Raw genomic sequence first — 23,868 nt, forward strand, 5'->3', positions numbered from 1 at the left:
AGAACCTCAACCCCTTATCCTTGGAAACAAACTAAACCACATCAATTATTTGATAAAGTAAGTGTGCTTTTCCTTCCACTTATAAGTTCACTGAGTTGTGTTTTCTTGAAAGTCAGAGTCATAATTTTAGAATATTAATATGAATATTATGCATATTAACTCATTTTAATTAAGTGCCTATCTGACTTCTATTTGAATGGTTCATCAATCCAAACATATATAATTACATTTAATGTTGCGGATAATTAACCGATGAAAATAGTAGTGGTCACAGATATACTACTCAAGATGGTCTATATTTGGGGGTTTATTAGGGGAAATCAATGATAAAATACACATTTTAACAGAAATGTAGATTGAATGCGCAAAGTATGGGTATTATGAGTGAAAAAAATTATGGATGATTATTTTATTTTCAGGTTTTCAAATGCTCTGTAAAAATATGTGACTTTTGTTTTTCAAAAAAATACATCTATTAATATATATAACAATATAACAATGTTAACAATGTTTCAAGTAGAAGATAAGTAGATAGGGTTTTATATATATATATATGTGTAACATATAGGGATATATATATATTCATATATACACATACATATATATGTAACATATAGGGATATATATATATATATATATATATATATATATATATATATATATAAAACCTAACCCCTCCAGGGGTTTTATAAATATGCCCAAGAGGCCCATAGAAAGTTTCAGAGTTGCTTAGGTGAGTGAAAAACATTGAAAATGTCAAAATCACTTCTTCTAAATGCTGGCTCTACTCCTTCAATATCACTTTCGAGTCTAAGTTCAACTTCACTACTGAAAGAGAGCTTATCTTCAGAGCTCTAACTATTTGATGTGGTTCTCCCTGCAAAACAGCTTTGGATCTGTTGCCTCAGAGGAAACCAGTTGCTTTGGATGATGGTGAATGTGAACCTGAGGGGACTCTTGTCCTAAAGTTGTGTGGTCAAGGGGAACACACAGAGTTGCTCCCCCATAAACAGAATGTTTATCCGTATCAGGGGCCCTTTATCTTATCACACTAGCGCCTTTTACCACTGTATTCTAGCTTCCATGTTCTGCCTTCTTTCGCTCTTGCCTCTAGTTTTATATTTGGAGATAATTTGAAACTGCCTCCCAACTGTCTTTCTTTTCAGGCACAACAAGCTAAAACAGTTGGTTTTGGGGCCACCCGGGTGTCTCGGTTGAGGGTGAACTGTTGATTTCAGCTCAGATCATGATCCCAGGGTTGTGGGATTGAGCCCTGTGTCAGGCTCCGTACTAAGCATTGAGCCTGCTTGAGATTCTCTCTCTCCTTCTGCTCCTTTCCCCGGCTTGCACACTCTCTCTCTCCCTCTCTCTCTCTCAAATAAATATATAAATAAACATTGGGGTTTTCTTCCCTCAAAATGTATGCAATCTTTATTCATATTTAATTAAATGAGAGGTGGATCACCGCTCATTTACTTGTTCTCTGTCAGGATAATGTCATTCATTCTGTGAACATTTTCCTGGGCCAGTAGAGGTCAGTGGATGTAGGAAATGTCTCATTTCTTCATTTTAATTAATTTCTAAACGTGTAATGAGTACTTGGAAACTTTTCAGGCTTACAGAATTTTGACTGTGGAATTCTTGAAAGTTCACAATGTTAACAATTTTCATTAAAGCTCTCTCGTCTTTGTGAGACTCTTGATAGCTACATGCTAAGTTGGTAGAAATTTATTAAAACTCCATCATTAATTTTGAAAATATATAAAAGATTTAAGCAAGTAAACTTATCACGACCTACTTTTCATGTGCGTTGTGAAAGGAAACAACATAAGAAACTGTTATTAAATCATTAAGCAAATGAGAGTAAATAATTGATGTGAACAAATGAAGTTTCATAAAGAACCAAAAAATAGAGAAGGCAATAAAAAAGGATTCTAAAACTCGTTTTGCCTTTTGTTTTTTTTGAAATGGCAAAGATTTTTATTTATGCCTACCTGTTTGTTTGTTTTAGTCACTAATGTTATCTTTTAGTCCATCATAATTGTTTTTTTTTTTTTTTTTACTATGAAGGAGTCTTTTGTTTTACCCTTAGGCTTGAATCACCCACCAGGTCCTTGATCATGGAGGCTCCTCGAGGGGTCCAGGTCAGCGCTGCTGCGGGAGACTTCAAGGCCACCTGCAGGAAGGAGCTCCATCTGCAATCTACAGAGGGGGAGGTGAGTTCCCAGGGGGGCAAAGAGGCCCCTGACTGCTCCTCAAATTAGATGCATATTCCTCCAGGTGACATATGATGAACTGCTTCGTAAAACAGCTTAAATTATGAAAATATAGTACTTCTTGAATATGAAATTTGGTAAACCTTCTGTTATTTTCTTAAAACAAAGCCCCACTTATTTTCTAGGGAATGACTTCCATTCATGAGTCAATTATAAGTGGGGCATCTAACTTCCTGTAGTTTCAGAATTGACAGATAAACATAATTTCAAGATCATATCAAGAATAAAGGCAGGCTTTTCTTTTTCTTTTTCTTTTTTTTTTCCCCCTCTTTTGGTCTTCCAGAAAGTTCTTCCAGGAATTACTTGGGATGTTTATTTCTGCAGAAATGGTTCCTATGTGTCTTCTAAAAGAAAAATGAAACAAGTTATTTTACTACTTAGCCAGATTGTCATTCCCTAGATAAGGAGGTAGATACATGGCAATATTTTTCTCCCATGTTACTTTATTTCCTCCAAGAATCTCCTTTAAATCTGTTCTCATTCCATTAAAGATCACTCACTTAATCCCCTCACTGAAGTGATGAAGAACCCTTCATCTTCCTTCTGCCAGCTTTCACTGGAGTGCCAGAGGCACACGTTCATTTCATGTACCTTATTTGCTATATACATTGTGATTATTGTATCAGCAGAATTACATTTTTGTCACTTCTGGAAATTCCTTAGCATTCGGTCTTCAGGTATTACCACTCCCCATTACCGCTCCATGGCTCTTTTCTGGAACTCTGAAGAAATACTGTGTTTCCATTCCCTTACCCTCCACATCTCTTAGCCTCTCCTTCCTAGTTTCTATTTCTCTGTCTCCCTGTGCCTCACTCTGCTTATTCTTTCAGCAATACATGCTCAGGTTTCTTTTCAGTATCTAATTTCTTATTTAATCCCTCCACTGAGCTTTTAATCTTAATAATCATGCTGTTCCCTTTTAGGGTTCTCATTTGTTATTTTTTCAAATCTGCCTGGACATTTTGGTAGCTGCTGTTTTGTTTGCTTGCTTTTAATTCTATTTTAATTATTTCAAATCCTTACACACAGAACCTATTGTGTATATTTTTACTACGACTCTCAAAGGCCTTGAAAGTCTAAATCAGTTCTTTTTACTGTTTCTACCAATTAAGTCCCAAAGTATTTTCTTCCTTCTTGTGTTAATTTTATTATAAGTTTATAAAGATCAAGTTGAGAAGAAAAAGAATGGAAGAATAATTTGAGAAAGATGCTCTAAAGCATTTTATACGTCTTCAGATGTAAAGATGAAGGCACAAATGAATAGAATCAAAGGAGGATGTTCCTTTGGTTAAGCCATTAATCTCAGTTGTTGATTCACGATAAATTTTCCTTATAAATCTTGTTACTTTTCTATAAACAAACTTACTGGCAGGACCATATTAGCATCTTAGCAGGTATTACAACTTAAATGATCTAGAAATAGGCTTCCTAATATCTTAAGAGTAGTATATCCATATTACCTTTCAAGATTTCTTTCTACTACAGTTACAGAATACAATACTTTGTCTACCACAACAAGATAGAAATCTTTCTTAAATATCTTGCATCCTTTTTGAAGAGTTGCTTTTATCATGACAATTATTGCATTCAAATTATTCATAATGAATCACACCATAATAAATATTGGTTGTTATTAATCTCTGTTCTGTTCCTATTTACTCAGCACTTTACTTATGTTCTTTAATTCAGTGTATCAGCAGAATGAATCCTTGGATTCAATTACAGGTTAGCATTTAATTGTGAATTGAATATTAGGCTATAAATAAATCATAGCCAGAGATTTTCAGCCGTTGTCATTTTTTATATTAATAATATAAAGACACAAGAAAGCACAGCACTTTATAGTAGAATAAAATTATATCTAATTTTCCTAGGAAAAAGTGTGAAGTTATCTAAAACTTTCTCTTTGTTTCACTAACTATGCACAGAAAGGCGGATTGATCATTTACTAAACAAAAGAGATAGATATAAAGTCCCTCCCTTAGACTGTTTTTGAAGTCGTTAAGATCAAGACAAACATGGCATTGAGGTAACAAAGTAACAGACAAAATGCTTAAGAATGAAATTGCACACAAAATTCTGCACTGATGAAGATTTAGGCTTTTCAGACATAATATTGCAAGGAATTTCAAATTTACTTCTGAGGACGATCTGAATCATAATATAGGGGGAACTTTGACAGTATTAAAACAGCGCAAGCCAAAAAAAAAAAAAAAGTACATTCGGTGCAATAATACAACATATTACAAGGTCACTGGGGAAAGAGAAAAAATTATTTTGCAAATTTAGATTTTCTATAACACTGATAGGCCTGATTTCAATGGGTAAGAAAGGGATAAATGAGTTCTTGGTGCAGAAAAGACAGTGGATGGTGATATAAAACCTCAGGCATGTGATCCTGAGTACCACGGAGAGTTTTAGAACAAATGGATTATATGGTTTACATGGGCAATATAGAATAGAAATATCAATTTTAGAATATGGAGGGTGAACAGTATCACAGTAACTGCCTTCGCAGAAAAGAGATATGAGCAAGCCTGTTACCGGACTCGAGTCCTTGGACCCAGCAAGGATAGAAATGAGGCTGGACTCCAAATGTAAAAGCACAGGCAAGGCTTTAATGGGGCTAATGTTCGAGAGCCAGGGAGGCGGCACAAAGGAAGGAATCCTCAGGCTGACTCCCTGAGGAGAGGTCAGGGAGAACATTTTGAAGAAACTTAGGTGGGAAAAGGGGTGCCATGTAAGCATCTAGAGGCGGGGATTTATTAGCACCTGTGCACTTAAAGATCATGCTTCTTCATGCATCGCTTGTTTAATTGACATGTTAAATCTCTGTCCCTGGGTATGATTTTTAGTATTATAATGAGGGGGAACGTCAGTGTAAGTTCAGTACTGGGGTCCATGATGGGGCAGACTGGTTTGCAGACTGGACTGGGTTTGCTCCTCAACTGGTACTTTGCTCTGGAGAAGTGATAACAGCCAGTAGGGAGTTCTATGAGAAACGTGATGTCAGTCAGCAGGCGGCAAGGAGTTTTTCAGATACACAGGGGCTTGTTCCCAAGGTCCCTGAGGGATTTCATCCTCCTTATTCTTAAGGAGAAAGGATAAAGGTCTCATTTTCTGAAACTGCTTCCTGTTGCATGAGGCCATTGTCCCTGTCCTAACCTGGATGGGACAAATCTCTCATGGACTGTTCTACTGACTTACAGGATTTGAATCTTCCTGTAGAGGTACAGGGTGGAATCCTTGTGCTACCATTAGCTTGACTTGGAATTGTTGGACCCTGGAGGACACAGATTTTACTAACAGGTCAAACAGACACCAAAAATAAGTAGCAGGAGGATAGCCACCAACAGTCTCAGGAGAGGTAAATATAAACAAACAACAAACAAACAAACACCCAGAAACAAAAGAGAGACTGGGGAGGGCATTTTTGATTGTTGACCAGATATAGTTAAGATCTGTCCCCAAATTGTGCCAACGCAGGCAGGATGCCTGCTCATAAACCCTTTATGTATTTACTTCAATTTTTCCTGTGTTAATTACATAGGCACAATAGGTTTTGTTAATAACGGCATAGACTCCACCTTGTTCAACCAGCAAGTAGGTAATTAATAAGAGGCATTTCTGTGACAATAAAAGAAAAACACAAGTTGATGGTTGGAGCAAATTATAAACCCAGTTTCTGAATCCTGACTACTCCGGTGAGAAGATTTCTGGATGTCAAGCTCGAAGCACCGTCAGATGGAGTGGGCACAGACAGCAACAATCTGATGCATTTTTTCTGGTTTGTAGTTCACATTCTCTGGTGATCTTTTTGAGGGGCCCAGAGAGCGACAGGCATGAAAAGGGTCTACACAGGAGCTACCGTGACCATTTCTCTGAGATGTACCTCAAGTTGTCTAGCTTTAGTGTGCAAGGCTTCAGGAAAAGGAACAGTTTTACTTCTTAGTGATTCCAAGACAAGAAAATGCAAGAAGATCGGAAGCCATAGTTTGAAGAGGAATAGCCAGATGTTTGAGGAAACCAGAAGAATTCAGGATCCAGACCAGTCTTCTAGGCAAACAATAAACACTTTAAAGATAATTGATCAGAACTAGAATTTAACATCCACAAAAGGTACGTTATTGAAATATACTTTGCCCTCTAAAATCATCCTCATATTCATCAAACATAACCAAACTAAAACCAATTTGTTTGTAAAAACAAGTCTAGTTTTAACAAACTTGGTCTAATTATTTGTGTGAGTACAGCAAGAATAGTGATTGACCACATAAGTTCTCTTAAATCTACTTTGCTGGAACTTTTGTAAGGAATTTTACTTTTTACTTTTTATTTTACTTATTTATTTTTATTTTTTAAAGTTTTTTTTAAGTTTTTATTTTTAATTTATTTTTGAGAGAGAGGGAGAGCAAGTGGACAAGGGGTAGAGACAGAGAGGGAGAGAGAATCCCAAGCTCCGACAGTACAGAGCCGAAGTTGGACACTTAACTGCCTGAGCTACCCAGATGCCCCTGTAAGGGATTTTAGTTTGAACTTTTAATAGCTTCTCCAGGCCAGAAGTCAAGCCAGATACTTGCCATTAGAATTGCCTGAACTACCTGTACATTTGGGTGAATTCTTCTTGAGGTCCCCAACATATCCTTAGGAGTCTGCACCTGCCAAGAAGTGACTTTACTCACCCCGTAAGGCTGCTGGAAACTCTATAAGTAAGGTACCAGGCCAACAGTTCCAAGGGGCTCTTTTGGCTCCATAAAGTCAACTTTAGTTCCTTAAAGTTGTCTAGTCATATCAGTTTATCCATACCTTTCTCAACTATGACATTCCAAAGTCTTGGTGATATAGTCAGTGTTTCCAAGGGTGTACTGTTACAAGAATGAATTCTTATTGAACTTATGTAAACAATTATAATTGCCATGAAAGAAAGAATACTCACTGAGAGTTTCTGAATTTTAAAGGATTCAGGTAGGGAGAAAAGTCTTAACTTATTTGCAAATGAATGTTTTATCAAATTTCTGTAAGACACAGACATCATAGGAGAACATGTTTCCTGCAGTCTGAAAGAAAAAATGTTAGTGAACCAGCAGTATTTTTTTAAAAAGTTATAAAAACTATGTATTCAGGGGGTGCCTGGGTGGCTCAGTCAGTTGAGCAACCGACTTCGGCTCAGGTCATGATCTCACAGTTTGTGAGTTCGAGGCCCGCGTCGGGCTCTGTGCTGACAGCTCAGAGCCTGCTTCTGATTCTGTGTCTCCCTCTCTCTCTGTCCTTCCCCCACTCATGCCTGTCTCTCTCTGTCTCAGAAATAAATAAACATAAAAAAAATTTTAAAAACTATGTATTCAGCCCCACATTACTAATTTTTGTTCTATTTAAATACAGTTTTCCCAGCAAGTCCAAAAATTCTTACCTAGTTTAGTTTCATGATATTAAGGGTGTCAAAAACCTGTGTTTTCAAAAGTTCTTTTCATGAACCTCTTTGAGGTTGAAAACATTTGCAAGAGCATCAGAACAATGACTGTAAATGACAAGACTCAAAAATGGACATGGTTAAAGATCTGATGAGAGTTCATTATAGTGTAGTTGACAAGGAAATCCAGTTATTTCTGTAACATACATTTTAACAATTAAAATGTCAAGTGACAACCTTATACCAGGAGATATTAAAGCTTTAGGGATTTCATATGATTTCTGGAATAGTTATTTGTAAATAACTTAATGCATAAAGTTGAACTCATGTAATTCATATAATTTCTAGAACATTGACCCATAGAGTATAACCTAAGAAAGTTTATTATCATTTGTTTAATAATGCCTCCCTTATAACTTAACAAACCGTATAAACAAGCACATGCCTAAATAGGATCAGAGATTACTATAAATCTTAATATTCCAAAGACAAATACATAGGATTATACAATTGTTAGCAAAATTTAGCTCCTTTAATATTGAAAGATTTCATTTACTTAAGTAATCAAAGACCTAACAAGAACAAATATGAAATCTTATTTTTCTGGACAGATAAAGAAAAAAAAAACTTTATTTATAATTTCTTATTAAGAGCAGACCAACAATGCAAGAAAACCTTGTCTCTTTAATAGAAAAACCAAATTTTATTTTTATACCAGTGTACTTTTAAAACTCATCTATTCTAATCTTAGTCCTGACCACCTGACATTCTTTTCCAAAGATTCTCTCCACAAACCTTCTGCAGCTTTCTTTTTCATTCAGATTTTGCCCTAAGCCTTCTCTCTCTAAACAGTCTCATCTTAGGACAAAATTACTTTCTTCCTGCAACAAAAATATTTTCTTCATTCTTTATGCCTCTTTAAACATATTTCCTTTTTTTTTTTAATTCAGTGTTGTTTTCCTTCTCATTTCCAGCAGTCTCAACTACATTTATCAGAATTTTAAGTCTTAGAAACCTCAATTTCTAGTAAAAACTAGGTAGTAACCAGGTATGAACGGTCTGTTACAACAGTAGTTACTTTTGGCAGTTTACAAATTTTTTGGAAATATACAAATACATTTCATAATTTTTAAAAACGTGAACTTTTTTATGGTACAATCATTTAATATAGCATAAAACATGTTTACCAACAGATTCAAATGTATCTTTAGTTTTTTTTGTAATAAGCCAAAAGCAGATGAATCTGTTTAGCAATTAACATATTAGTATTTTATCTTATTTTGAAAAGATTCAAATTCCCAATGAACTTAACCCAATGTATTAACCTCGCAAAGCTTTAAAGTTTTAGGTTACCAAAGATTTTGAAAGCTATAGACCTTTTTATTTAATTTACTTATTCTTAACAATTACCCATGAAAACCTCAGGAGACAGAAAAAAACCTAACATTATTTTAAGTCATTTTTGCTGACAAATTGTAACAAATACAACATGAATGTAATAAACTCAGGTACAATGAAAGCTCGATGTTGATAACTCCAAAAGACATGTTTTTAATTAAACCAACAGCCTTGAATTAGCTTGAATACCAAGGATGTTGCACCTGTGTCCACTAAACAGCCAATCTGTTTGCTCCCCACTGTCCATTTTACTTGGTGCTCTTGTGGGGAAATTGAAAGTGAGCGCTTTAAGTCTAGGGGGGCTCTTGGGCCGCGGATGGTGCTGGAGGCCCCAGGGATGGTACAGGAGCAGAAGCCAGCAGCCTGAGTGGCCCCAGTGGTGGTGAGGGGACAGGAGGAGGAGGAGGAAGAGATGGCAGGGAGCCCCCGGCAAGGCCAGAGGCAGATTTTAAAGTTTGGACAATCATTTCTCCATCTCTGTCTCTGGTCTCTCCCTTCTGCCAAACATGTTTTTTCTCTGGTTGCCCTTTAGCCCCCTGGGGGGGGGGGGTCAGGAGCAGGTAGTGGGTCGGACATCAGTTCTGGCGCTCGTACTCAGGGAGGTAGATTTAGGATTTCTAGTCGCTCCCCATCTCCCTCCTCCTTTTCCTCAGTATTCTGATTATTGGGAAGGGGGTCAGGTGTCTTGGATTTTTGTTCCTCCTTACTTCTCTGGAGCATCAAGTAGGGCCCTTCCCGTGAGGCATCTGTATTATGGAGTAATGTATAGGCCTGAATGTAAGGAAGTTCATCCCAGATCTAGTGAACTTAAAAACATACGGGTTAGTTTTTATCTGAGTGGTTTTTAGAATGCCCAGTTTTTACAAGTGCTTGCCTTTAAACCAATTACATAGAGCTCCTTTACAAATTAATTTTAGCAATACCATCTGGAGATAGAAAAAATATCTCGTATTTATAACACATACGGACACATATACACAAACAAGATGCAAACAAAATCTAGCCTGTTTCACTATTTGTGGAGAAGACATGACAAACCCGATTTCTAAATATCCTGTTTTTATTAAAACAAACCTAACTGTAAGATAGCATGATAATTTATGGATCCATTCATTAGTTATATTTTATTTTCCATTTAGAACACAGCTGACTTTGTGCAAAGATACCAAAAACCGCAGCAACAAATAAATGAAGCCTAGAATACCTGGTTCCTCCCCAAAAGTGGGAGGCCTCCTAGGTTTTGGTTGTTTAGTCGTATAGCCAGCTTTTTCTAATTCTGTGTACAAGAAAACTAATTTAGACATGTCAGAAGAGCCCTATTTGAGACTCACGTTGTCCTTAAATTTTTTCCACCTGGAGAGCACGAGCGGTAACCCTCAACAGCTCGAATAAAAGCAGGACCATCAGCTTAAATTGAGGGGGTCTGGCTATCAGGTCTCTTTGTCGACATACCTGTGAGGTGCTGAGACGTCAGAGGGGCACAGAGAGTGGGTGCTGGTCCCCCATTGCCAGTTCCAGAGGAGCCCCCGGGGGTTGTCAGCCGAGCTGCTCCAACCTCCTGTCCCCTATGCCAGGAAAGGTCGGCGCAAAATGAGCAAAGTCTAACAAAATTTTAAAGAGAAAGGAAAAGAACAAAGCTTTATTCCGGTCAAGTTAGGATAGCTGCTGGGGATACCGTCTTCAAAGAAGAGAATGCTTCCAGGGAAGGGGGGTTCAACTACAAATCATGAGAGGATTTTTCAGACAGTTGTAGGCTTTTAAGTTCCGCGTATGGGCAAGACTGCATGGCTTTAGACTGAGGGGGGTTTACTCTTCATGTTTGGAATAGTCCATTTTAAATTTTAAATGAGGCAGATTTAAGTCCACAGTTGAGTACACAGATACCAAAAGTAAACGGGTTTTTAAAAGTTTATTTATTTTGAGAGAAAGAGAGCCCCAAGCAGGCTCTGCACTGTCAGCACAGAGCCAGATGTAGGCCTCAAGCTCCCAAACGGTGAGATCATGAGCTGAAATCAAGAGTCTGATGCTTAAATCACTGGGCCATCCAGGCAACCCCAAAGGTAAATAGGTTTTCCAACAAAGTTACAAATCGGGGACCTCCCAGAGGGGAGAAAAGGTGGTTAAAAAAAAAAGAGGGACAAAGAAAAGGAAGCCCAAAAGCGGACTCGAACTCTAGCCCAGGAACTCTAGCCCCTTACCGGGTTGATCGGTCCTGGCGGGAATCTCCCAAAATCACCGCTCAAAGGGACCTAAATGGGAGTCCCTTTTTCCAAAGGTACTGGTAGCAAAGATAAGAACCAGGGGGCTCCTCCAGTGGGAGGCTTCAAATGCTCCAAGTCTGTGGGTGGCATCAACTACCTTCTGAAGGCCCAGGCCGGCTGCACCTGCAGGGCCTGGGACGGGTCCCTGCCACCTGCGAGGAGCGGAGCCCTGGTGCAGTCCGGTCACTGAGATTACGTCCTTCTGTTGAAGGAAAACAAGGGAGCAAACAAAACTGCTAAGAGAAGATAGAAAATCCTGACAGGAGTGAATGGATGGGGCCAGAGCATTGCCTGAAGGGCAGTGAGGAAAAGGGGAGACTGGAGACCCACCAGTCCCCGTGACTCGGAACAGAGAGGCCTGGCGGCCCTTCAGTCGTGGGCGTTGGTCCGGGTCTAGCGTCCCTAGTTCTACTGGGTCACGTCTCCTCTTAGGGCCCCTTCCTGGTCCACAGATGGACTCGGGTCCTTGGGTCCAGCAATGGTGAAAATCAGCCCGGACCCGAGATGAAAAAGCACATGCTCCTGAGGCTGGAGCACCAGGGAGGCGGCACAAACGAAGCAATGGCCAGGCTGACTCTCCCAGGAGAGGTCAGGGAGAATATTTTAAAGAAGCAGGTTTTGGAAAGAGGGTGGAGTGGAAGCACCTGTGCGCTTAAGGGTCCTGCTTCTTCAAGTGTTGCTCGCGTTTAATTAACACGTTAAATCTCCACCCCTGGGCATGATTTTTAGTATCATAATGAGGGGGGAAAGTCGGTGAAAGTTCAGTACTGGGCTCCGTCTTGGCGCAAGCTGGTTTGCCCCGGACTTGCTTGCCTCTTAGCTGGTGCTTTGCTCTGCAAGAAAACTCGGGGCGCCTGGGTGGCTTGGTCGGTTAAGCGTCGGACTTCGGCTCAGGTCATGATCTCACGGTCCTTGATTTCAAGCCCCGCGTCGGGCTCTGTGCTGACCGCTAGGGGACTGGAGCCTGCTTCGGATTCTGGGTCTCCCTCTCTCTCTGCTCCTCCCCCGCCCATACTCTGTCTCTCTCTGTCTCAAAAATAAACGTTAAAAAAAATTTTTTTAAAAAGAAAACTCATGGTGGCCAGCAGGCAGCAAGGAGTTTTCCAGGTGTGCAGGGGCTTGTTCCCGAGGTCCCTGAGGGTCTCACAAACATGCTGTGGAAACCTGGCAAGGCTGGGCTGGAAACGGTCGATGTGAAACACCTCTTTCTGCCTCCCGATGTATTTTTTTCTATCTCAAGCCAAGGCAATGTCATTTCCAAAAGCCCCACGCATTTAAAGTTATTAATAAAATATACGTCCCCTAGACGGGTGAGGGCACAGTCTGAATCTCAGAAGTTCACGGAATTAAGTATTGTCCTCTGAGGACAAGCTGTCAAGAGTAGAGATTGGAGAACATGGGGGGGGGGGGGGGGGCAGGGTTGCTGCTCTGCTCACATCAGGCCAAATGGTTGAGTCCTCCACAGCTGTGCTTGTGTCCACAGCTGCCACCTGCACACCCTGCCTGTACAGAAACCGCCACTCTCCACAGCTGTTCCCCCAGGCTGCACGCAGGGGCAGGGGGATGACCAGTTCCGTAGCTGTAGAAACGAGCGGGGCTCCATAGCTGTAGAAACTGTGTCAGCAAAGCTGCGCCAAACTGCCAGGGCTAATCAGCCACGTGGATTTCTGTGCTTACTAATAAATGAACCACTCAGTGTCTTCCGGTCCCATCCCACGGGAGCCCACAGACCCATCCCACAGGAGCCTCTTCAGCCCACGTTCGTTAGTTTTCCATTTCCACCCTCCATCGTCTTATTTATTTGTCCGTGGTTCTCTGGACGAAATACCAGCTCCTGGTGTTTCCTCGGAGCCAACTCCTCTGCAAACATGCAGACCTAAACCCGGCTGTCCCAGAGCTCGCCCGCTAACATGTTTCTGGCAAAGCTGAGATTTCCGCTTTCTGAGAGCATGCTAGCTTCTAAAACGAAGTGAGGAAAATGCGAGCCCAGTTCCTCTCTTAAACCCATCCAGTAGAGAAGTCATCCCTCGGTACCTGGGGAGAAGTGAGCTAAAGAGCCCAGACTATGTCAATAGTTGGTGGTACAGTCACTCATGGCGCTCAACAAGGGGACACAGAGCCAGGAGAAAGGAGGCCCAGCCTCTCTACCCCAAAATATGTCTTTTCCTTCTGCTTAGATTTGTGCGCTTTTAACTTTCCTATCAGGCAAAAAAAAAGTCTCCTTAAAGAAATGAGAACGGGAGCACAGCAGTAATTATGTAACCCTTAAAGAAATAATTATGGGGTGATAAATTTCAATATTTGACACCTACAAATGAAAGTTTTAATGACACTTTAACTCGAATGTTGTTGGTGAATTCAATCATCCCTATGCTTTCCGATCTACTCATTTATTCCACCACCATTTGTATATTATGTGGAAACTGTATGTTGCAGAGTCAAACACTGTGAAGTTATAAAAAATTTCAGGTACGATTCTATCTTCAAGGAGGATATAATTTAGTATATAAAGGCAGATATAAATAGGATTGTAAAATAACATCAACTAAGGAACAAAATAAAATATAATACGTGTCTATGGGAGAACCAATAAGGAGAACCTTTTCTATGGAGGGTGAAGTGAATGCACTGGGCTTTGCTGGAGGGTGACACTTGTAACCTAGAGGGGAGAGACATGCCTACTGGCGAAGGAAGAACACTATTTCATGCACCAAGCAGTGGCACAATTTTATGCACTGTTCTGCAGCTGTGAACCAAAGACAGCTGTAGATCAACCTTGCAAGTAAGAGAAGCAAACAATGAAGGAATGCACACTTAATACAATGTTAGGAAGGGACTGGTACTATAGAGGAAAGTAAAGCTGTCAAAGAGAGATTAATGGATTAGTGTTATTTTCATGGAGTGGTTAAGAAAACCCTTTTATAGGTGACCTTTTAGCGGAGATCTGACCACATCTAAAGTAATCTATAATATACATGTCTCTGGTATATGAACTCTTCTTCTGTCTTATTTGCAGCATGCGATAGATTCCGGCATTTCAATGTTTTAATTAAAAAATAAAACATAAAGGAGTTGGCTATTAAAACATAATAAAAACTAAGCAGAACAAGTCAGTCAGAGAAAGACAAATTATGATTTCACTCATAGGTGAGGTTTAAGAAACAAAACAAATGAACATAGGGGAAGGGAAGGAAAAATAAGACAAAAACAGTGATAAGATAAATAAGAAAAATAAGATAAAAACCATAAGAGACTCTTAAATGCAGAGAACTAACTGAGGGTTGCTGGAGGGGAGGTGGGGGGGATGGGCTAAATGGGTGATGGGCGTTAAGGAGGGGACTTATTGGGATGAGCGCTGGGGGTTATATGTAAGTGATGAATCTCAATTTAGACTCTTGAAACTAATACTACAGTAGTTGTTAATTAACTTGAACTTAAATACATACATACTTAAAAATAGTAACAAATACCCAAAAAAGACAAAAAGCAGAAATCACCCTCCTACCCCCGTTTTCTAACCAGTCCGTGAATAGCTAACCCCACTTGTAAATATCTGGAGCAAAAAAGTATTCCAGGCTGAGGAAATAGGGAGTAAACAAGACCTGAGGCCAGAGTTCTTTTGATATATTGGAGAAAATGCAAATGTTGGAGCAAAGACAGTGACCGGAAATGGTGTTAGTGAGAGGCCAGATCTTGGAGGGCTCCTGAGTCTTGGGGAGGAATCCATATTCATGATAAATGTGGTGGGAGACCATCAGGGAATTTTGAGCAGGGGTGGGGGACAAGACCTGATCTGTAGTTTTTAGAAGTTCACTAAGCAAGATGATGTAAAATAGGCTCTAAGAGGACAAGAATGGCAGCTGGCAGGCCAGTTAGGGAGCTATCCTAGGATTTCCGGTGAGAAACAAATAGGACTTGGAGGAGAGCAAATATGTGGGAAATGGAGTAATCTCAGACTCTCCTGTCAATTTAGAGACGCCTGTAGGCAGTAATTAGCTACCTAACAATGGAATGAAGAAATAGCTCCAGAAAGCGGTTTCTTTGCTCATTCAAATTCATGACTCAGCTTTTCTTTCTTTGAAACTTTCCCCTTGCATGTCAAAACCACGTGATCACTGTCCCTCAACGTGGCAAGTCCATGTTTGGAATAAGTGAAGTAATTTTGCAACTTAGAAAATACAGCAAAGGAAGTGTGGCATACAAGTAGTACATTTCATGGAGATTTCAAACCTGATTGTATCTAATAATTGTTGTTAATAGTGTGAATTATCTACTTGGTATATTTCCTTCAGACTCTCTGTCAACACGATTTTATGACTTTTGAAACATCAGGCCAGAGAGTAATTTTTTTTTTTTTTAATTATTAACTGTCCATCCTTTCAGTAACGCCCTCTCCATGCACATCCTTATTTCTTTGTATATTCTTTAGACCAGGCACGATTGAGAAGTTGAAAGGGAGAAACTGTCAAACTCATTAATTTTCTGTGGTGTTTGAATAAGTGGGTTGGCCCCTTAAGCAGATTGTGCAGTATTGCTTTTCAGATCGAGGGCTTTCTGTCAGAATGCACCACGTCTCAAAGGAGCAGAGAGCTGCCGAGCTTTTGGGCCGTGCCTTTGGAATGTAATTTGTTTGTTCAACAAAGCGTGGCAGCTAAAACCAATAGCATTGTTTGTTGTTTGGTCTTTCTTATTAGACCCTGTTGTAAAGCTCCGAGGAACGTAGAATGCTAAAATGAATTGAAATGCACTTTCATTTCCCCCTAGATCTTTTTGAACGCAGAGAAAATCCGGCTGGGGAATCTACCGACCGGCTCTTTCTCATCGTCTTCACCCAGCTCCTCAAATTCTCGGCAGGCAGTGTACGAACTGTGTGTCTGCCCCAATGGCAAACTTTACCTTTCTCCAGCGGGACTAGGTTCCACTTGTCAGTCCAGTAGCAGCATCTGCTTGTGGAGCTGAAGTGACTGATTTCTCCTCACACCAGAATAGCCTTTTGTTCCCGTCCGTCTGCTTCACAGTTCTGCTCGGTTTCCCTTGTGATCAGTCCAGAGCTTCTTCGAATGGTCCAAAGAGCAACTTGTTCCCATGCAAGCAGGTATTCGCTGCCACCTTCTCTTGTGATTTACTGTACTGCTCAACGCAGAGAGTGTGGGTGACAGAACAGTGGAAAAAAATTACCTTCCGCGGGAAAACTGGATCATAACTTTTGCTCAAAAGGGAGAAAAACATAGGTGCCTTTGCTACGTGAAGTGAAGCACACAGTTTTAGATTTTTGCAGGACCTGGATATGAACTGCACACATACACATTACATAGATGAAATTCTCAGTATCCAATGGCAAGATGAGATGGTTGACCCTGTCAGAAAACTAATTCGACAGTCTGAAAGCACAATTTTCCAATCATCTTTTTGGATGTAAACTTTTATCCCCGAATTTTAAAATTTTGAAGCATTATATAATGCTTGCTTTACTAAAAATTAAATTCGATACATGATTTTTAACAAAGCGAAACAAAACAAGACAGAACGCCACCTTGAGTTTTATTTGTTTCTTTGAATTCAGTGTGTTGTTACTCTTTGTCTACTAAGTCTAGAATTTTGTACATTAGGTAATTTTGAAAGCACTCAGCAATATAATCTTTACAGAATTAACAAAATGCCATTATACTGTCATTTGTCAGATCTGAATGGCCTTATATAGTATTTACTTGGCTTTTGCATGTGACGTATTTGCTTTTAACGAAACATCTAATTTATTCCGATATAAGATAGGATTAAGAGAGATCTACTGATGGTATGGAATCCATAGATTTTTTTTTTAATTCACCTGCTATCTTTTACACTAGGTTCTCATAGTACAACTCTTTGTTTTCTCCACTCCCTCTAAATTTGACTCTGACTGCTAAAATTCAGCCATATCCTCTAAATAAATTAATACTAATGTGATGCATTATGCCGAGAATGGGTTCACTTTCCATTGGAATATAACCTTCAGAATTATATCTATGTATTCTTTTTTATTGGAGATTAAGATTTAAGGATGGTCGAAAGTAAATTATAACTCCCTGCTTAAACAGTAAAAACTATAAATGTTAACAAATATGTTGAAAATGTGTTTACTCCATTACATTCCTATTTTAAGGAATTTGGTTGTGTTTCCTTTCAGCTCTTAACATTTGGTTACCTTTATTAGACTGCTAAGCTACCCTGGCATCAGAAATCCTAGCTCCTTCCATTCTCCACTGCTTATTTTTGTAAAGTAGCACGAATAAATAACTCCAGAATAATGCAGATTTGTTGCTCACAGCACTCCTTAACTGGAATTCTTGAAACTTACAGAATCCAAGAATGTAAAATTGTATTTAAGTCTTTCCTATTATGGGAAGATGAGTTGATTAAGGTAAGTCCTTAATTTTCACATGTCAATCAATTTCCTTTTTCCCCATGCACCCGATGGCAGGCGTGTGCAAGCTTCATTCGGGGCTCTGTGACTGTAGATCCTTTGGAAGTCAGGCCTCCACGGCAGCAAAGTGGGATGGGACCCTGTTGAATAATTTAGCAAAAGTAGGAAAAATTAGGTGATGTAAGCAACAAACTGAACCATTTGGCCAGAATACATACATACCCTTGTTTGGATAACCTAACCTACTGAATGCTTGAAAAAGCTCCATTTTACTAAAATGCATTCTGTACTCAGCAAAAAGTCAGAAAGCTAGCACACTTTTATCACTTTTTACAATAGAACTTGACTTGTGCTTAGAAGTTATTACAGAAAACTCAAATTCCTATTGAAGTAAGCACTATGCAGTTGCTTACAAAGTCCTATCATAACGTAAGAGTTCAACTTCTGTAAATGAAAACATTAGAATTTAATATGAGAAATTCTCATGCTGGGTTAGCCAAGTACACAAAGTATATAACACAAGAAGTTTTGAGAAATTATGGGTGCTAATCACTGTGTTATGGACCTTTTAGGAAAACACTGTGCATTAATTTGGACATATTCAAGTTCTAAACATCCCTCAATTAAAACAATTAGAAAGTTTTTTTAGTCAAATGGTAACAATTCTTTTGATTAGTAATTAGCGCTGTTTCTAATCTCAGCTCTGTCCTCTACTGATCAGTGAGCTGATTTAGGCGGTCTGGGGATATCTCCAGACTCCAGTTTACTCAACTATACGACAAAAGTACTGAGTCAAATGGTCTCTTGAGATTCCTTCCAGCTCTAGCATGTTCTAATTCCAAGAGCAAATATTTTAGGAGGTGGAAGGGCCGCTGAAATGTAAAATTATATGTCCTAAGAGGAGAAAAAAGGAAAGAGAATGAGGAGACAAACGGTATAAAATCCAATTCCAGTGACAGGCTGTCCAATTTCGCATTCAAATAGGTTATGAAATGGTATAGACACAATTTGAAATATATGTTAAGAGATTTAGACTAGATCTGAATGATGTAAAAATATCTGTTTGATTTAGTACAAAAAATTGTGATACAGATGGCTTTTCCTATCCAACACTGAGTGGTTGGTTTAAATTACTCGACTGGCTGTTTTAGATTCCTGAAAATCTAAGTATAGACTCAGCCTCAGAGTTTGAGTTTCTATTGAAGGCATAGACGATTGCTCCTAAAAGTCCTTCATTTCCTCATAAATGAAGGCTTGGTTCTTTCCTATTACAGAGTTTCTTTAACTGCAGACTAAACAGATTCATCATATTTCTCCAATAGCATTTTTTTATATGACAACACATATAAATACAGTGTAGTTTACTTAGATGCAGGTTTCATCTTTCCTAAATTTAACTCGGAAAAAAATAATTCCTTTAAGGTGTCCCACATAGATAATAAACTCTGTTTATCCTGGAGAAGGCAGGAAGAGAAGAAGGGAGGAAGGCAGGCCCACAGGCAGGGAGCATACAAGGAAAGAAAGGGATTGACAGTATTCCTAGCATTAAAATTTTTAGCTGGGAATGAATGAACAGCAAGTATTTGAGTTCTGATTCTGGGGCGGTTGAAAGGAGAGAAGCAAAGAAGACACACTATTCCTTGTTCTTTTAGAATATTTAAATGAGACACGCTCAAAAAAATATACTTCCAAATTTCCTGTTTCTTTTGCTCAACCTCTCTAAAATTTCTACCCTGTACTTCTTGGTCCTATCCCCCCCCCCCCTTATTTTATTAGGAACCACAAGCTTGATAGTTTGGTACATAATTATTTATTGAAGGATTTAAGATCAATCTATACTTCGAATTTTACACTAACCAGGAAATCTTAGATTTCAGTCCCCCAAATCTCTGAAAACGGAGCCTGGAGTTTGAGTTCTCGTTCTGCCCCTATCTACTCAAGAAAGGTACTTAAGGAATGTGCTTCGTTATCTCAGCCACAGTTTACTTACCTGTGAGAGTGGTACAGCCAACTAGAAGTTTCCTTTGGTTACTTTCATCTCTAAATTTCACTGATTCACTCAAGAAGAGACTCAGCAATCTTGAGTTCAGTAGCATCGTCTAAACTAGCATTAGTGATCTTCTCTACCTTAATATGTTGGTTGTAAATGTTAAAATGCGGCTCTTTCCAGCACCCTGCTCCTTATTCCTTTTTCTATATTCTTTCTTGCTCTTACCTTGTGGACACTAATGTCTCTTTTAGAAATAATGCTTCGTTGACAGGCTTCAGTACTATGGTTGACATTAAATATATGAAAGAGAATATATTTGGGTCTCATTAACAATGACTGTTTAGGAAATTCATAGAGATATTTACCAAATATTAATACTCTATTGGTCATTCTGTTCCTACTTATCCCCATCAGACTAAAAAGCACTGGTCTTCTGAAGAAAAGGTAATTTGATCACCAAAGTCAGTTGCTGAATTTGTATAACCATTCAAATTTGCTGCATATTCTACCTTCTGAATTACTCAATTGGACTGTGCCTCATTTCATAAAACTGGCATTGGATGCAATAAAAACTCCTCATGGATTGTGTCACTGCAAACATGGAATCTCTGTGTGAAGCAGCAGTTGGGAGAAGGCTGGAGAGTGTTTAATGCATTTAAGTGCTATATTTTATAACAGTGTCAATATCCTAATATTAAATTATTAAAATAGCTGAAGATATTTATTGGCCAAATTTTCTATACAGCCATCAAAGCCAAATTCACATTTGAGTTACTTAAGAGTAAGGCCTTACCTTATTCTTCCAGCAGCTTTGGTCTAATTCGAATTGTTCATGTGACCATATTTAAAAGATACCTGGAGAATGTATTTTCTCTATGTAGTAGTATATGATAGTAATGTATATTGCATATATTGCATAATATCATTATCACAAAGTAAAATGATATTGTATTTTTATTCTTTTAAAATAATCATAAACTAATGAATGACCTCATTGAACACTGTTATTCATATTGTTTTATACTGCAGTTCATTAGTTATCTAAATATCAAAGACCAAAGACTGGGATTTCTATTGTATTTAGCTCTGCAACCCTGCTGCTTCTACTAATTTATTCAAATGAATAGGAGGGCTTATAATTATAACATGAGGCAGTAAACATCCTCCGTGCAGGATTCTGAGCTGTAGATCATTAATTACCATTGTGGTTTTGGAAGGAAAATTTTGTTAGTATAGTCCACTTACCTTTTATACATGCATAATAAGCTCCTTGATACTCATAAGACCAGTATATAAAGACTATATCCTAAAATGGGCACCGGATGGATTTACTCAGCGGAGTTTCAACTTTCATTGCTTGGTAAAAATTCTTTGGAGAATGTAATTAATTTGAAATACTTTCAGAACCAGAGGGCTATTTTTTAAGTGTTGATTGAAGCGGTTCCACTCTTTGAGAAAGTCAATGAAAAACATGAAAGGAAATGAGGTATAATGAACTGTGATCATTTATGTTTTTGCAGTCTTAATACCTCATTTGTCTGAATATTTATAAATAAGAGCCAAACAGGGTTGAAGATGTGCAAGGACATTCGCTAACAATGGAGATACGTAATTTCAAGTTTGAGTGTCTCGTTATTTATACAATTCTTTAAACCAGGTCCACTACTCATTTATTTTGTTTTGTAATTTTCATGTAAATGTTTTCTTGTATATATAGATATATGAAAAATGGAACTATTTTCTTACACATACTATGCAATATGTTTGTAAAATTGCAATATTACCAAAATACAAAAGCTGTGCTTTTGTACTCTATCTTGCTTTATGTAAAATCAGTCTTTTTCTATTTAAATGGACTACCTGTCCCATAAACTGTAGATAACCTATCTATTCAAAAATCAGTCTATTGTATCTTTTGTTTAGTTTGGGGTGGATTGGGTTCTATTTCTTTTGGGAGAAAACGCACCAGTTTGGCAGTTGGAAACTTTGTTTTCCTCAAAAAATGAGACCTTTGAAGCATGCAATGAGCTCATATAATTTAAGATCTCTCCTGTAATACTTGTATTTTGTCCTGATTTTGGTGCTACTGTGTAACCATGATTAAACGTGATAGTCAAAACAAAGAGGATCAAAACTTACATGCTATCATTTATTTAACTGAAAAAAAAAGTTTGAAGAGGAGGGATGTGGGTATTGTAGTGATTAGAGACCTTTTTCAATTATGTGTTTTAGATACCAATTCTAGTAAGACATATGCTTTTCAAATTTTACTTTAATCTGTATATTTACACTTGATAAAGATGCTTCCCTTATGAAAAATTGAACATATTGTTCTTCTTAAACATATGCCCAGTGAAACTAGAGGAATCACATTGATTTAAAATTCTTGGTCACTACATTTTACCAAACGATTAACTAATAGTTCATCCCTTCTGCAATCTCCATGATATGATTCTGGGGCTAAGATTAAACGAATTGCTATTTGCTCAAATATACATCCCTACACAGACCCATATCATTACACATAAATACATACACGTGCAATGGCAAGTGTATATATATATATATATATATACACACACACATACACATATATATACATATATATACATATACTTATGTATATGTATGTATTTTTTTCTTCGGTTTCAATAAGAAATATTACTTTCTATGAAAGTGAGATATATGGTAATGAAAAATCTTGCTATTATAGTAATCACTAGTGATTTTAAATATGTTCTTCCAGTTAAAAAGTATTCTAACTCAAAAAAGGAATAACTTGAAATTATTGAAAATATAAATTGCCCCTCTGGTGTTTTGTTATTTAAAGAAATAGCATTGATACTAAAAGGAGAAAGATTGTCTCATAAAGATTTAATTGCACCTTACAAATACATACTATGCTTTTTCTCAGAACTAGCCCAGTCCACTCATTTTTTTGTTTCTCGTGGTGGATATAAATTTTGAAGATAAGATAAATACGTTGGCTTGGCACAGAAAGCATGTTATGTTACAATTAAATATTAGAACAATTACATTTGCAGATTATTTTAACTGATCTAATCAGGTTTTCTATGTAGTGATCACTTAGTTTCCAATATATCACTTGTTACCGGAAAGAATATCAGATTTCTTATAACATAGAGTCAACACTTAAAACAGAATAAAAATGAAATTAAAGCCACAGAGAAGAATGAAGGAACAAAAAGGTTGATCGTTAAAATAAAACTAGTTAATATGTTGAATGTTAAGCTTATATTTAAGTTTCCTGAAAGTCAATATTTAAAAGGAAATGGTATAGAATATGTCATTAGAGAAAAATAAGTATGTCGCTTCACAATGTATAAACATTTCCTGTGTTAACTCTAAAGAATCTTCTGGCCTAGGTATTTATCCATGGGCCAGTAAAGAAAACACAATGCTTAAAAGAAATCATTTCATTTAAAAATTTGTCCTCTATTCACTATGAATAGTTATACAAGATAAGATGCTATAGGATCAGAGTGTTACAAAGCATGAGAATTTCAATTGATTCATAATTATTATTCATTAAGACCTGAATAAATTACCCCAAATGTATACAAATTATACAAAATGTGTAAGATGTCAAATATAAATGGAATAGATCCAAAGCATGTGAGATCTTGCCAGATATTTTTGAAAATATGTAGTTTTTCTTATTATGCAATTGTTACGTGTCATATAGCAGTGTCTATAAATGAGTTTGGTTTATAATGCAGGAAAGTGACAGTTTGAAAAGTACTGTAGATGAAAAGTCTTGGTAAAAGTTCATACCATTTGAATTTTATGAATATGGTGAACTCAGTATTTTCTTGATGTTTACAACTTACCAGAAGATTCTGAATTCATTGGCCACCACACCTAAGGGCTTTTGGACATCTGTAGAAAGTTACCTATTGTTCTTACGATTAATTAAGGAAATATAAAGCCAAAGAAAGACATACCCCAAATTCTAGAGAGATATAATACTTTGTGTCCTCGGGTCAATCTCACTACCCAATTGGATTTTACAGATCGTCTTGAATTTATAGCTGACTTAATGGCATTTCAGTATATTATGAATGTATAGCACATTATACTGAAGTCGCTGTTTAAAGGTGATCTGAAAG

The 23,868-nt window shown here is 37.8% G+C and overlaps 1 protein-coding gene across 3 annotated transcripts in view; it reads left to right on the plus strand.

Annotated features, from left to right (window-relative positions):
* SGCZ (sarcoglycan zeta) overlaps window positions 1-22,293 on the plus strand; it is a 749,844-nt gene extending 727,551 nt beyond the window's left edge. For all 3 annotated transcript variants that reach the window (XM_027077262.2, XM_027077264.2, XM_027077263.2), the window contains exons 7-8: window positions 2,093-2,216; window positions 16,110-22,293. In XM_027077262.2, coding sequence (XP_026933063.1) covers window positions 2,093-2,216; window positions 16,110-16,304 — 319 coding nt within the window. In that variant the 3' untranslated portion in view covers window positions 16,305-22,293. The remainder of the gene's footprint in view (window positions 1-2,092; window positions 2,217-16,109) is intronic.
* Window positions 22,294-23,868: the final 1,575 nt, after the last annotated feature.

Source organism: Acinonyx jubatus, chromosome B1, assembly GCF_027475565.1.
Source record: "Acinonyx jubatus isolate Ajub_Pintada_27869175 chromosome B1, VMU_Ajub_asm_v1.0, whole genome shotgun sequence".
Classification (NCBI taxonomy): domain Eukaryota; kingdom Metazoa; phylum Chordata; class Mammalia; order Carnivora; family Felidae; genus Acinonyx; species Acinonyx jubatus.